Source organism: Arachis stenosperma, chromosome 2 (assembly GCF_014773155.1).
Source record: "Arachis stenosperma cultivar V10309 chromosome 2, arast.V10309.gnm1.PFL2, whole genome shotgun sequence".
NCBI lineage: Eukaryota > Viridiplantae > Streptophyta > Magnoliopsida > Fabales > Fabaceae > Arachis > Arachis stenosperma.
In genome coordinates, this window is record NC_080378.1 from 9,526,147 (window position 1) to 9,541,247 (window position 15,101).

A 15,101-nucleotide genomic window follows, 5' to 3' on the forward strand; every position below is an offset into this window, starting at 1 on the left:
CATCCTCCGCCTCTCTTTTATTTATTTATTTATTTTTTCCTTTCACATTATTTAACAACCATTAATGGTCAATAATATATAGATTAACATACAAAGATCAAATTTATAATGGTTTTTGTTTCGAGAAATACTACAAGACGAGCACAACTTATTAGTTTTAGCCAACAGTTAATCAATAATATTTAAAAGTACTAACAAAAAAATTAGTATTAGACTACTACAACTTATTAGCAATATAAAATTAAAATTATTTATCTTTAAATTTTTCTCTTTTAGTATAAGTAAATATTGGAGCCAGGAAGTTAGTATTAACTATTAAGAGAAGTTTTCTTTTATGATAATACATTAGGAGAGATTAATTGAGAAAAAATATAATATATTTATTTTTTATGTATTGATAATATTAAAAAAAATTTATATAAATATCTAATTTAAGTATTTTTATATTATTAAAAATAATTAATTTTTAAATTTAATGTTTAAACATTCTATAATCAAATGAATTTAGTTAATTACTCATATAAAACTTTTTTTTACAATGTCAGCACACATAAGTGCGTCATGCGTACACAGATATTATTTAATAAAATCAAAATTGATCAGCTTACAATGTTATTGTAATCTTTTTTATTATTTATACAGTATTTAAAAAAATTAAAAAAAAATTAGTTATATATATAAAAAATAATTAACGAATATAGAATAAAATAAACACTAATTAACAAATATAAAACAAAGTAATAATTTTTAGCTATTTCAAATTGATTTGTTATTATCTTCTAGATATTATTGTATGTTTTGACTTAAGATTTTATGTTATCATTTCGGCCTAATGGTTGTCTATATTATGTTATAAATTAGTAACTATTCAATACATTCATATTTTTATTCTAATTATTCGATCACTTATGCTACACATTTATATAATTTTTCATCTAAATCTATTCAAATTGGCCAACACTAAAAACACCCAATCCCATTAAATAAATGTATATTTACGCGCCTAAACTCCCAAAACGTTTAACATTTATTCACGTCTTTCTTATGAAATAACGTTTCTTCTTCAACCTCAAAACCGTACGTCACTAGAGAAGTTCAAATCTCTCTCAAAATCTCTCAAACCTCCATCGTGTTCTTTGCGAAAACTACTCCTACTCCAGAATCGCGTCAAGCTTTCGAAAGGAAAAAGAAAAAACAAACAAAATAAGAACAGAGACTCCGCAAGGTATGAAAAAAACTGTCGATATTATGTTCATTTAATTTCTCTCAAAATTCGCGTTTCTCCTAGTTTGATTTAAGGTTTAGTAGATTGAGTTGCTTCGTTTAGTAGATCGGCTTATTCTGAATCCATTTTTATTGCGTAACTAGGGCATACGATTAGAAAATAAGTTGTTTTTTTTTCTGTGATATATTGATTGGTTCATTGGTGTTGGTTATTTTGATTCACTTAATTGTTAGTGTATTCAGTAGAGTTCTTTTGGATGCAGAAATATTTTTCTTACTGATTGAATGTTTATCACGTTTTATTCAAAACATGAATGGAGTTCAGTTCAGAGGAGTTGGTCATTTTGATTCATTTGATTGTTAGTGTGTTCAGTTGAGTTCTTTTGGATGCAGAAATATTTTTCTTGATGATTTAATGTTTATCACGTTTTATTCAGTACATGAATGTTGTTCGATTCAGTGGAGTTGCTCATTTTGATTCACTTGATTGTTAGTGTGTTCAGTTGAGTTCTTGTGTATGCAGAAATATTTTTATTGATGATTAAATGTTTATCACGTTTATGTTGTTCGGTTCAGTGGAGTTGCTCGTTTTGATTCACTTGATTAAAATGTGCATGCTTGTGCTTGTCAGTGTATTGAGTGAATTATTGACCAAATTTTTTTGTCCTTACAGCAAAAATAAATAAGATAATGGTAACAAAGAAGGAGAAGTCATGCCATAACGTACGCATATGTACACATTAAATATATTTATTGCCTTACATTCGAATAAAGTCTATTTTATAATGAAATTGCAAAAATAAATAAATAAATAAATAAATAATTAATTTCTTATGCAACTGTTATGATTGATGTAGCCTCTTTGCTCTTTACTGCTGCTGGATCTGCAAGATGTGTTGCTGAGCTAACAAGATTTCAGAAGAAATTGTACAATATTTGCATATTATTAATATTAACAACGACCGCATAAGTTTGAGGATTTTATTTTTAGTGGTTTTAACATGCACATGTTTATTTTGTGTTTCTATTTTGTAATTTTATCTCTGTTGTAATTAGTTTATATTCAGCTTCCACTGTACTTACTGCTTAACCCCTTATTATTGTGTTACCAATAAAATTATATTTTTCGGGTTTTTACTATTTTATTTTATTTTATTTTATCAATAAAATTATTTTGGGATAAATTGTTCATCCACAACACACTTGGTCTGCAGAATGAACCGAACATGTTATTAAGGTAAAATAATTATATAGTTCTAAATAAACGGAACATTATTCATTATTATATAAAATCAAATTCAAAACAGCTTTCTGCATAATGAACCGAACACGTTAAAGTGAAACAACTATATAGTACTAAATGAACAGAACATTATCCATTATATAAAATCAAATTCAAAACAGCTTTCTGCAAAATGAACCGAACATGTTATTAAGGTGAAACAATTGCATAGTATTAAATGAACGAAACATTATCCATTATATAAAATCAAATTCAAAACAGCTTTCTGCATAATGAACCAAAGACGTTATTAAGGTGAATCAACTGTATAGTACTAAATGAACGGAACATTATCCATTATATAAAATCAAATTCAAAACACTTGTGTGTACAATTTAGAGATTTTCAATTCAATTCAATTCAATTCAAAACACCTATGTACATTCAATTCAATTCAATTTAGCAATTGTATTCTATTCAATTCGATTCAAAAAATAATCCAAATCTCGTCTGCTTGATTCGTTTCAGAAGAATAATCCAAATCACTCTCATTCAACTGATTTGAAGTTGAATCATTCATTGTTTTGATAGAATATTGAAATATGAAAACTAAGAAGATAAATCTACAAATCAAAGAAGAAAACGAAGAAGAATAGGAAGAAGAAAGACAAGCAGCAAAGAAGAAAAAATAAGAAGAACGATGAGATTGCAAATCTAAATTGTTAACGTTGAAAAATGTTTACGTTGAAGAATAGATTTACATAACTCTGTTACATTAATAGGAGAGAGACGAGAGCGCGTGTATATTTCACATAACTTAAAAGGAGGAGGTAAGGAGGCATATTAACAAAAAAGTGCTTGGATAACTTGATTAAATTTTTTATATAGATATGGAGCATTATTGTTATTAGATATAAGATAGGTAACCAAAAATTTTGTAATAAACGGCTCTTTACCAAGTACAAAGATAAAGCAAGAAACAAATTAAAGATTGATACCTATTTTTGAATTTTGAGATATTAATCACTAAATTTTGTACTCATATTAACTTGAGCGTTAAAATGTCTTCCTACCTATTCTTATCATTGAAATATATCTTATTAGCAAAAAGAACAAATTCAACTTCATCTGAAAAAACTATAGAAGGATGAGCCTAATCACAAAAGAACATGTATATTATTGTTGTAACAAACCATAAGGAAGTGGTTTGGCGCGGCAGACAGATGCATTGACCACTTTAATTTAGTGCTGAAAACTGCGATTGCAGAGGAAATGGCGTAGATCAAAATGATGAGGATTGGTATTAAATGGAATAAGCCCTTGATTCTTCTTCCCTACTTGAGTAGTAGAAAGAAAGGGGCCTCTTCTTGCATTGCCGCCATTAGAATCTGATTGGCATGCGTCTTCAAATGCAGCACTACGAACTTCACATTCAAGTATTTTTCTTTTGGCTATGTTTTTGGCAGTAGGTCCTAAATCTTTAGTAAACAGCATCAAGCTATCTTTATATCCAACATCTCGCTTATTAACCTACATATAACAAAATAACACAAACAATAATGAATAATAAGCATTTATGAAAATATATTATTTACATGTTATAATAAAAAATATTTATGAATAATAATCATCACTTCAAAGGAACCAGTAACCGAAATTTGTGACACATAGAAATAAGTAACGGTGAAAACTCAGGTCCAGTCAATTTCAATTTTAATTTCACGTGAAATTGATAGTTGAGAGTTATTAAATGATTTGACTATATTTTCATCTAACGACTCTCAATTATCAACTTCACGTGAAGTTGACTGCAACTGAGTTTCCACCTTAAATAATTAACTTAGCTTGTTATGTAATTATGCCACATAATATTTAATGTGATAAGCCATTCTTTAACTTATAAAAAAATCAATTTGATTTACGGATATATCTTTTAGAAAATAATATAATTACTAAAATCTTTTAGAAATTAATTTAAAAAATATAGTATTTTTTAAAGACAGATTTGAGTATTAACTCAAATAAAATTCTACCAATTAAAAATGCATGGCATAAAAGGCAAAACTCACACGCTCAAGTTGGTTCAATTTACCATAAACGGTGGTAAATATTGACTCATCCTTAGTAGAAGACAAAGGCTTATAAGTACAACGCTTGTCATCCACCAAAGTTTTATATCCATTGCCCTCTTTAGAGCCTCCTGCATACAAATATATATATATATATATGGCTACTTATATAAACATCTCTTCGTGTCAAAATAATAACTAAAAATTATTAAATTCAATTTCGTTAAGTAATTAATAAAAATCTAGTTAATAACAAACCAATAAGTATTTTTGAAATACAAAATTTAATTATTAATTTTAATTGTTTAAAGTTCGCTGGTTAAAAATTATTTACATATACTTTTTCTTATATATATATATATATATATATATATATATATATAGGATCTTATTCTCTCGTCTTGCCTACCTATAGGAACCTCAAGATTATTATCTCTGCCTTCACCATGCATAGACATAACAACTTTTGGTGTGTGTTGAATTGAGATTATGGATTTCATGTCTGCAGTTGTTGTTGAATCCCTAAAACCTCCTTGGTTTCTCCGACCAACAACTTTTCGCTTCGTTTCTGAGAACTCCAATTCAAACTTCTCTGGGCTGCTTTTTAATACATCAAACACTTTCCTAGCTAGTTCTTTTATAGCACGTGCCTGCAGAATGATGAACAGGGCTTTTAAGTTTTAACTAATTAAATCATTTCATCAAAATATGCCCACTATATATTATTTACATACCTGTCTGAAATATATGGTACCAGAAGAATTAAAATGCATTGCATTGTTGAATATTAAAAATACATCGTGCTGCGGCATAATAATGGTCCAAAGTCCAAACACAATAATTAATAGCGTGTTAGATTAACCGAAAAAAGATTATCACATTCACATTAAGTATATATTATATATAATTAATTAAACCTCAAATTGTTCTAGACTCTTATACATCCCTTCATGTAGTTTAGCCCTCATTGTGCCAAAATCCATAGGCTCTTCAATTATAGTGTAATAGTCCTCAACCTTGCCACAAATTACATTAAGGTAACTTAATTAGCCATCTAATCCCTTATTAGTGTGTGTGTGTGTGTATTATTACCTCATACATACCTCATTTGGATCAACCGGTTCAGCAAAAATATCATAGTTGTCTTTCCTGTATATATATTGTTAAAGATATTAAATAAGTAAAGAAGAAAACTGTATTTAAATTTTATATATAAATATATATATACACCAATCAAACACCTTTGTAAAGTGTCAAGGACAAGTTCAAGTATTCGTTTCTCTGGAACATAAACAGAAGATGTCACCTTAATTTGTTGATCTGACACATACACACATAATAAGATTATTAGTAAGTTTCATTATTATAAGAATTTCTGCAAATCTTTTTATTTATCTGGCTATAATATATAAAAGTTGATACAAAGATTATATAGCACGAGGTATTGACATGTCACATACTCTGTAGCATTGTCAAATATCTGATTTCAGATCATCAATATTCATGTAGGTGTTAATACTTAATACCCTCTTTTTTCATTGCTTTCATATGCTTGTAAATAATTTTCTTTTTATATTAGGATCATTAATTTTGTCCCCTAATTTATGTCTTCATAAACAGTTATATACTTATATGTCCACCAGGATAACAAAATTCAGGGTCACCATGACACCATAGATCATTATGTTATTCATCATCTACTATGTATAAAGAAAATTAGAGAGAAGTTTACTGTATAAATTATTTTTAAGTAAATTAAAGTATTTATTATATGGATAAAGTATTATTTTAGTTTCAAACGTTTAGATTAAGTCTTAATTTAGTTTCCAATATTTTAAACGTCCTATTTTATTTCTAAAACTTTTCAAACATTCTATTTCGAACATTTTAAATGTTTTGATGAATAATTGCTAGGATTTATGTTTTTTTTTTTTTACAAGAAAGAGATCAAGAAGGAAAAGTGTTGAAAAGATTTTGATTATATTTTTTCAACATAAAAGAAGACATGACTTAACAATCATATTGTTTATGTATATGTCACTCGTTACGTTAACTATTTATATCAAATTTAATGATAGGATAACATTGAATCTGTTTAAAATTTTTTAGGATAGAAATAAGACATTTGAAATATTATGAATTAAATTAAAATTTAATCCAAATATTAGAGATCAAAATATTACTTTACCCTTATTATATTAACTAGTCTTATATTTAATAATCAAATTGTACATATTTTAATATACAATAATATAAATAACACAAATATTATTTATATATTAATCATTATATATTATATATATATATATATATTAAATATATATATTATTTAATTTATTTTTAATATATATTTTATATTCACGGCTGATTTTAAAGTACACATATCAGTTGAATAAAGAATGAAAATGACATAGACAAAACATTACCACTTTTCTTTTTGACATGTTGATGGTCGTGAGAATGTTCCTCAACCTGCAGGTACAATAATTTTTGTTTAAATGGTTTCTCAACTAGTAATTAAGCATTACATGTTTCTGAGAAGGAAGGAAAAATCGAAATGCAAGGAAGACCTGTTCTGAGGCCATGAACTGTTGAAGTTTTCTCTTGTTTGTGGTTCGGTTGTTCTGAACACCATGGGATTTGGCCCCTGACGGCCTCATCAATTCAGATATTCGAGGACTTCTTCTTTTCCCCTCCTTTGCTGTTGCTTTTCTCAACTTTGTCATTGTTCCACGCCTGGCAAATAGGGAGGTTCTTGGAACCTTTATTTAAACCCAAAGAATGTTTAATTTACTGCATTTGGGTGATATCAAAATCATGCCTAACTAGTATTTCTTTTAGTTTCAATAATGTTGGGGATATCTCAATTAATATAAAAAAATAGTGACAATGATCTTGTAGTAATTTTTGTGGGGCACTTGGTCTAGGATTATATTGTTTTGTGATCCTCAAATACAGCACGAACAAGTTTGGTATTTCCAGTGTTAAACAGCATCATCAGGGAATGAAACTATGAAAGAATCTATATGTACCATTAGGGGACGATCACAGTGAGATTTAGATCATTTTGAAATATAAATAATCATATTTAATCGGTATAATTTGTTGCCATTTGAATTGAATATATTGATTTGCTTGATCTTTAATTTACACACTTTCATGACACTAAGGAAGTTGCCTGTTAGATATTTTGATATTTCTGTTAGAGCATTTTCTATGTGATCAAGAGTTAATATTTATATTGGTTCTCAAAATTATATTTGTGTTGTTAATTGAGTCTCTAAAATTTTGATTTATTCGGTTTGATTTTTTAATTTAGCATTTGTAATTTATATTAGTCTCTAATTTTATTTTTGTCACATAACTGTTTACAGTAGTATGCTGAGATTAAATGATGATAACTCTGTTAGATTTTTTAATGGCTATGTCAAGTGGCAATTGAAAGGTTTTTTTATCTCTATTTGCGAAATATGTAGAGTTTGTTTGGAAACCTATGAATTAGAATTCACTCAAGAATTAGAATTTTTTTTCTTGCTTTAGAACAAATAAAAAGAAATGATTTCAATTCCTTTGAGAATTCAAATTCTCACTTATCCTTCGTTTACAAATCAAATCAAAAGGGTTCTGATTTTGAAATCAATTTTCACACTAAACAAGCTCAATAAGTTAAATGTAAAAAATATCTCTATTTATAATTGATTATTTCAATTTTGCCTAACACCTATTTAATTCTCTTTCATCTCTTTATTAAGGATAAAATTGTAAAGGAAGAAAACTTAACTCATATAAGAATTTTTTTTTTTTGAACAAACAAGCTCAACACAATAAAGTGGAGCAACAAAAGTAAAAGGCTAAAACTATAAAGTAATAAAGCAATCTGAACACAATCTCTATTGTTATTTTTGTCATTGACATCAATAACAAAAGGAATCTACACTATTCCACTCTCTATAACTAGTCAAAGATTTGTGAAACACCTGTTGTACATTGGCTTCCTTGTTATTAAATATCCGTCCGTTCTTCTCAAGCCATACATTCTATATAACTGAAAAAAATCCTATGTGCCACTTGTTGCACTCCTCCTTCCTGCTAATGACACCTGTACAACTCTCAAAGTGTTCTTTCAGTGACTCCGGGACAGACCACAACTTCCCAAGTTCAAAGAGCCATTCATACCACACCTGCCAGGTAAACTCACAACCAAGAAACAAGTGGTGAATATGTTCAATATCTTTTTTACATAAAACGCACAAGTTATCACCGTGGCTAATAATGCCCAATCTATGCAATCTTTCTTTTGTATTTACCCTTCCTATCAAAGCAAACCAGATAAATAATTTCACTCATGGCGGAACCAAACCTTTCCATATGGTTCTGGTAAAACTGTAGCTGGTGATTTCCTCCGGTAGCGTTTCTGACTGCACCACCTGCACAAAAGAGTTAGTTGAAAAAATGCCTTCCTTATCAAACTTTCATACAACTCTATCTTGCATATCATGTGCCATCTTTACCGGCCTTAAAGACTCGTGCAATTGATACACTAATTCCAACTCCCATTGGTATAGTTCTTGCCGCCGCTGGAAGTTTTAAATCCACTCTAACCCATCCCAAAATCCACAATCCTCTATAACAGATCATGTTTGGTTTGAAACAGAGAAGAGTCTCGGAAAACTCAGCTTAAGCGGACCACTTTGTAGCCAAACATCTTTCCAAAATCGAGTCCTCCTTCCATCACCCACCTCCATGGACAACCCAGCAATCACCTTATCTCTCACAATATGGTCCTTGAACTGCAACTGACAGATATCCTTCCATGGACCTCCTCTACAAGATAATGCTTGAGTTGACAGCATCACATTGGAGTTCAAGTTGTGACAAGAGCATACAACCTTCTTCCATAAAGGACACTCCTCTTTTAAGAAATGCCACCACCACTTGAAAAGGAGAGTTGTGTTCCTTATCACGGCATCACCTACCCCCAACCCACCCAACTTTTTAGGAGCTTGAACCACTGCCCATTTGACAAGTGCCATACCATGTCTACCTTCCTCCCTACTCCATAGGAATTTTCTCTACAACGAAATCAACGTTTCTGCCACTGTCTTCGGCATCTTATATAGACTCAAATAGTACACCGATAGACTACTCAACACAGACTTTATCAGGACTAACTTGTCCGCTTTGTTAAGGACTTTTGCCTTTCACAGACTAAGCTTCTCTTCTACCTTATCAATTACCGGTTTTCAAGTGCTGACCCGCCTTGGGTTCACTCCTAAAGAAATTTTCAGGTATCTCATTGGAAGGTTCGCCTCTTTACATTCCAATAAATTACACATATTGTGAGTCCACGGCTGTTCACAGTTGATTGGGATCAGACTGGATTTATCTAAGTTTATACTTAACTCCGACATCATCTCAAAGCACCTCAGCAATTTGGTATAATTTTTTATGGTCTCCTCCTTTGGTGGGCAGAATAATATAGTGTTATCTGCAAACTGAAAATGTGACAACTTTATATTATCCTTGCCAACCAACAAAAGCAAAATACGTTTGTTTCTGATTACCTCCCCTACTATTCTGTGCAAAACATCAATAACCAGAACAAACAAAAATGGAAACAATGAATCACTCATATAAGAATTATTCCAAACTAAAGAATTGAATTCTTTTCAATTAATACGTTAAAACCCTAATTCTAATTTCGCTTAAGGGTTTTAAAGATTTTTTAAGAACCAAATTGATGTTAAAAGTTTCAATTTGCCACATCAGATTGTCGTTAAGAAGTTTAGTATAACAGTCATCAATCATCTTAGTAAGACATTAATGATTATGTGATAGAAATAGGATTAGGGGCTAATGTGAGTCATGGATGCCAATTAAATTGAATAAATTAAAATTTTGAAGATCAAATTGAAATGTAAGTAAAACTTCAAAGACCAATTTAAATATCAACTTTGTGAATAACTTTAGTTGTGATCTCACCAATTATAAAATATCATTAAAATATTATACTATTAAAACTAATAATTGATCATAATTATTATGATAAAAAATGCTACACTCTTTATTAGTTAAACAAATTTTAATTTTGTATTTATTATATTTATATCAATGACTCATTTAAAATCTATAATTTAAGATTTAGGATTTTGAATTTAAAAAATGTTGCACTCCTTATTTTCTCCCACATGCATTAGCATTTGTTTTTTTTTTTTTTTGTTCACTCTAGTAACAAAATAGAAGTGAGACTTATCAAGTTTTATGAAAGTGTCAGAGGTAAAACAATTTCAATTGCATCCATTAAAATTGTTTTTATATTCCGTCTCTCTTTCACAATTAATGGATTCAGTTAGGTTTATCCTTCAACATTCTTCTAACTACTTTTTTTTTTCACAAGTTATAAATTTCCATGCCCAAAAACAAAAATAATATTACCAAACCTATTTAGGGTACAAATTTAAGGGTACAAGTACTATTGCAGATGGGACTTTTTTTTTCAGAATAATTGCTTCCACTTAAATTGTGTGAAGTTTTGTAGAGGAGAAAACTAAAGGATCACTATGTTTGCGAGATGAGATTATGAAGGGCAAGAAAGGAAGAATTAGAAGTTCCCAATAGTAATTATAAATTCATTTTACTCTTCAAACATTTTACTTTCTTTCTTGTTTTTTTCTCTTTTCCTTTTAATCTAAATTCACAATCAGCTTCTAAGTAAACAAGGGGATATATACAACTTTCTGCAGAGTTCAAAATAGCTTTTGCTTTGTCCGTTTTCTCCATTGTTGTTGTGTTACCCAAAAATAAAGAAGATTGCAGCTATTGCTACGGGGTCTTTGCTGTCAAGGGTTTGAGAATCTGAAAGGAACAGAGTAAGGTTTCATCCACACACATAAGTGCTCCTGCATTGTTGAACTCTCCACAATAGTTTGGTGCTGAAAATATCGTCACTAGCTGCCTATCTGCGAAGAATTGGTACCCATCTTCCACAACCTGCAAAAAGAAAGTTGTGTCTGTTAAAAATGGAAGAGATAATAATAGAGAAAAGATTTGTGTATATTCAAATGGTGTACAATGATAGAATATAAAAAATATTTATAAGTGTTAAAAAAATTGAAATAATAAAAATGTAATATTTTATAATAAATATTCAGATATATTAAATAATTCTAATCAATACTAATTGATTCTAATATATTCCAAGAGAGTCTATATTAACCATTGTATTATGAAACCATCTCTTTTACAAATTTAAGTTGGTAGAGGCACAAAAATAGTTACATATTTGTCAAGAAATCTCTTCTTAAAATTTAAGTAGAGAAGAGAAATCACTTCGAATTTGAAACTTTTAGATAAAATGAAAAGACTATGTTATTTGAGTTATAGTTTGTTGGCAGAAATTATTGTAAATTTGTGATATAAATAGTTATATATTTAATACATTATTTTTTTACCATTTTTTTAGTACTCTTTTAGTAGAACTATGTATTTGTTTTTTTTTTGGTCTTTATGATCTAACGTTACAATTTTTAGTCATAGTACTCGACATTTTAAAAATTTAAACTATTATATAAAGGTGACCTCTATAATATTTATAATTATGGTGGCTATCAAATTATGTTACAAGTGTTGTTAAAATTATAGTGATATTTTTTTATATTTTAAAATATATTTTTTTTAATTTTTAAATTAAAAAATTAGAAAAAGTATATATAAATAATAAAAATACTAAATAATGTGAACAATAAATATATCGGATCTTCAATTCACTAGTTCACTAGATATGCAGATGGTTACCTAATATTAAGATTTAGGTAGATAATTTAGAGGGTGTAATGTGTTTTTACTTTATTAGACCAATTTTATAGTTTATTGTTCACATTGTTCACAAAAATCATTATTTACCTAACAAAATTCTAAAAAATATTATTAAGTAATAAGAAAATATTACTTTAATGTTAAAACAGAAAAATGCTAAAAAATTAGTAAAATTTATTATTTTTGATAAACGGTTAGTTAATAATATTTAAAAATTAAATTAATAACTAAAAACATTCCTAAAAAGTAATAAATTTTTCGCTTGCCTTTAACTTTTCTCTTTTAAGACTATGTACCTTGAAGAAAGGCATAGATAAACTGCAAAAAAATTGAGAAGAGTAAGAGATGGAACCTGGTGAGCTCGACAAATAAGATCGAGATCATGTTTCTTCAAGAACTCAGCAACCTTATCAGGTCCAAAGGTGTAGGAAACACCTCTATCATTCTCTCCCCACCCTATGATTTGCCTATCAGGATCTGCCCAAAGAAGATCACACAAGAGCCCTTGATCTGGCACATCCACTGGCCTTTCAATGGCTTTGATTTGATCCAAGTTCTCAATCTCAGGAGATATCCCTCCATGCATGCACAGGATCTTCTCATCAATCACTGCAGCCACCGGCAAACAGTTGAAGCAATCTGTAAACACCTTCCATAAACGAACACTGAATCTCCGCTTGCACTCGTCGTAGAATCCGTATATTCTGTTGATTGAGGCGCATTCATGGTTTCCACGCAGAAGGAAAAAGTTTTCAGGGTATTTGATTTTGTACGCTAGAAGGAGGCATATTGTTTCTATGCTCTGTTTTCCTCTGTCCACGTAGTCTCCAAGGAACAGGTAGTTTGATTGCGGCGGAAAACCGCCGTATTCAAACAGCCGCAATAGGTCTGGGTATTGCCCGTGTATGTCGCCTACCATATCATCATATTATTAGCTCAAAACATTCATCAAATTTCATAAAATCTATCTCCAATATAAATGGTAAGAAAAAGTTTAGGGCAACACTTTTATTAAAATTTGGATATTAAAAGAAAAATGAGTAATTTCACATTATTAGATGTAATAAAAGTAGTGCTAGGGAGCCAATGGCCTAAGTGTACAATGTGTACAATAGGCTAAATCTTTGATCCATGAATAGAATGAACATCACTCATACTATCCAGAATAACCATCCGGATACCAGGATAAATAAACATCTCATGTCATAAAACCACTCATCTCAAAAACTTAAGCTGACTTTGGGGTTCACCAAAAATCGAACTCCTGACCTTTCGGATCTAGAACTCTAATGTCATATCATGAAACCACTCATCCCAAAAGCATAACCTGATAAGACAATGTAACACTAATGATTATATCTCTAATATTTCCTAAACCTCCATTGTACGCATTGTACGCTTAAGCCATTGGCTCCCTATACTTTCCCCAATAATAATAACTAATTGATGGTTATAAATCACAAAATCTGCTGACCTCCTAACACTCCTTTAAACTGTATTATCAATCTTCTTAGTATTTTGGTTGTTTTTAATGTACTGAAAAATATTGGAAGTTAAATTTTTTTTTTATGAATAATATCTAAAGAGTAATGTATAGGATGGAGAATTTATTTTTTCTTTTTGCCGGTAATTAATCAACAACTTTTAAAAGTATTGACTAAAAATATGTTGTCGAACTATTAAACTAAAGATATTGAGTTGTTGATAAAAAATACTGGCCAATATAAATTAAAATTGTTGGCCCTCTAGCTTTTTTATATCTAAATTAGTATAACAAAAATTTGATTGGACAAATTAATTTTAAAAACTTTTAATCATCAAATTAGTTTTTAATATTTTATTTTGTTAGACAAATTAATTTTTATATTAAATTTTCGTAAAAAATTTAGACAAAATAATCTGTATTAGTATTTGATAAAAACATATTAGTTTTTAAAAACTTTTAAAATTTTCATATAAATACTTTTATATAGACAAATAGTATAAAGACTAATTTATCTAACAAAATAAATTTTTGTGACTTATTTTGGTGATTAAATTTGTCAAAGACTAAAGAATCTGATTAAAAATTCTTTGGAATAATATATATTTTTTTTATACAACAATCAGTTACATTTTTCTTTTCCCTTTAAATTTTGTTTCCCTCCTCTTAACCTTTAATAATCTATGATTGTGGATCAAAGAAAAGTTAGTTTGTACCCAAACCGATCTAATGTATATATAATACTGTGTCATACCCTGTTTTGATCGGTTCAATGTGGATTAAGAATTCATTCTATTTCCACATGCAATGCAAACATAATTTCAATGATTCATGGATATTAAGAAGAAGAAAAGAGAGTATTAATTGAAACTAACAAAAAGTATGGAATATAAGATAATATAATACCACAAACATTGATGGGAGCTTCCAACTCGAGGAGGTTAGGTTGGCTAAGAAGGATTTCTTTTGCGGTGATACAAATGTTGCGAATTTCTGACTCTACAAGATGAATCCGTTTGCCAACATTCTTCTTTGCTTCCAAAAGCCTTTCTATCAAACCATCCAATCCATCCATTCCCTGATTCCTCTCTGATCTTTCTTTTTTCTATAAAATAAACTAATTTATTGATCTTCTCCTATTGGTATGAATCGGATCACAGAATGCAAAATAAGCAAAGGGGATCAGAAAGAAATGGTTGCTATTTTATGTGATATACAAGAAACAAATATTCCAAAAAAATAGCAGATTTGTTGATATATTTGGGATATATTAAAGCAATGTTTTACT

The 15,101-nt window shown here is 29.2% G+C and overlaps 1 protein-coding gene across 1 annotated transcript; it reads right to left on the reverse strand.

Moving 5' to 3' along the window:
• Positions 1-11,243: 11,243 nt before the first annotated feature.
• Positions 11,244-14,900, reverse strand: LOC130961996 (serine/threonine-protein phosphatase PP1 isozyme 1-like). Its single transcript, XM_057888057.1, has 3 exons — positions 14,720-14,900; positions 12,683-13,242; positions 11,244-11,505 (listed from the first exon to the last, which is right to left on the reverse strand). Exons 1-3 carry the CDS (start codon positions 14,886-14,888, stop codon positions 11,338-11,340), a joined length of 897 nt encoding a protein of 298 aa, XP_057744040.1. The 5' UTR covers positions 14,889-14,900; the 3' UTR covers positions 11,244-11,337.
• Between the last annotated feature and the right edge of the window lie 201 nt (positions 14,901-15,101).

Bases quoted from the DNA above. Each gene is read 5' to 3' on its own strand.
- LOC130961996 (XM_057888057.1), bottom strand. From the start codon at position 14,888: ATGGATGGATTGGATGGTTTGATAGAAAGGCTTTTGGAAGCAAAGAAG. The intron at 13,243-14,719 runs GTATTATATTAT...ATGATATGGTAG, and splicing joins AGCTCCCATCAATGTTTGTG to GCGACATACACGGGCAATAC. The intron at 11,506-12,682 runs GTTCCATCTCTT...TTCTTTTTGCAG, and splicing joins TTATTTGTCGAGCTCACCAG to GTTGTGGAAGATGGGTACCA.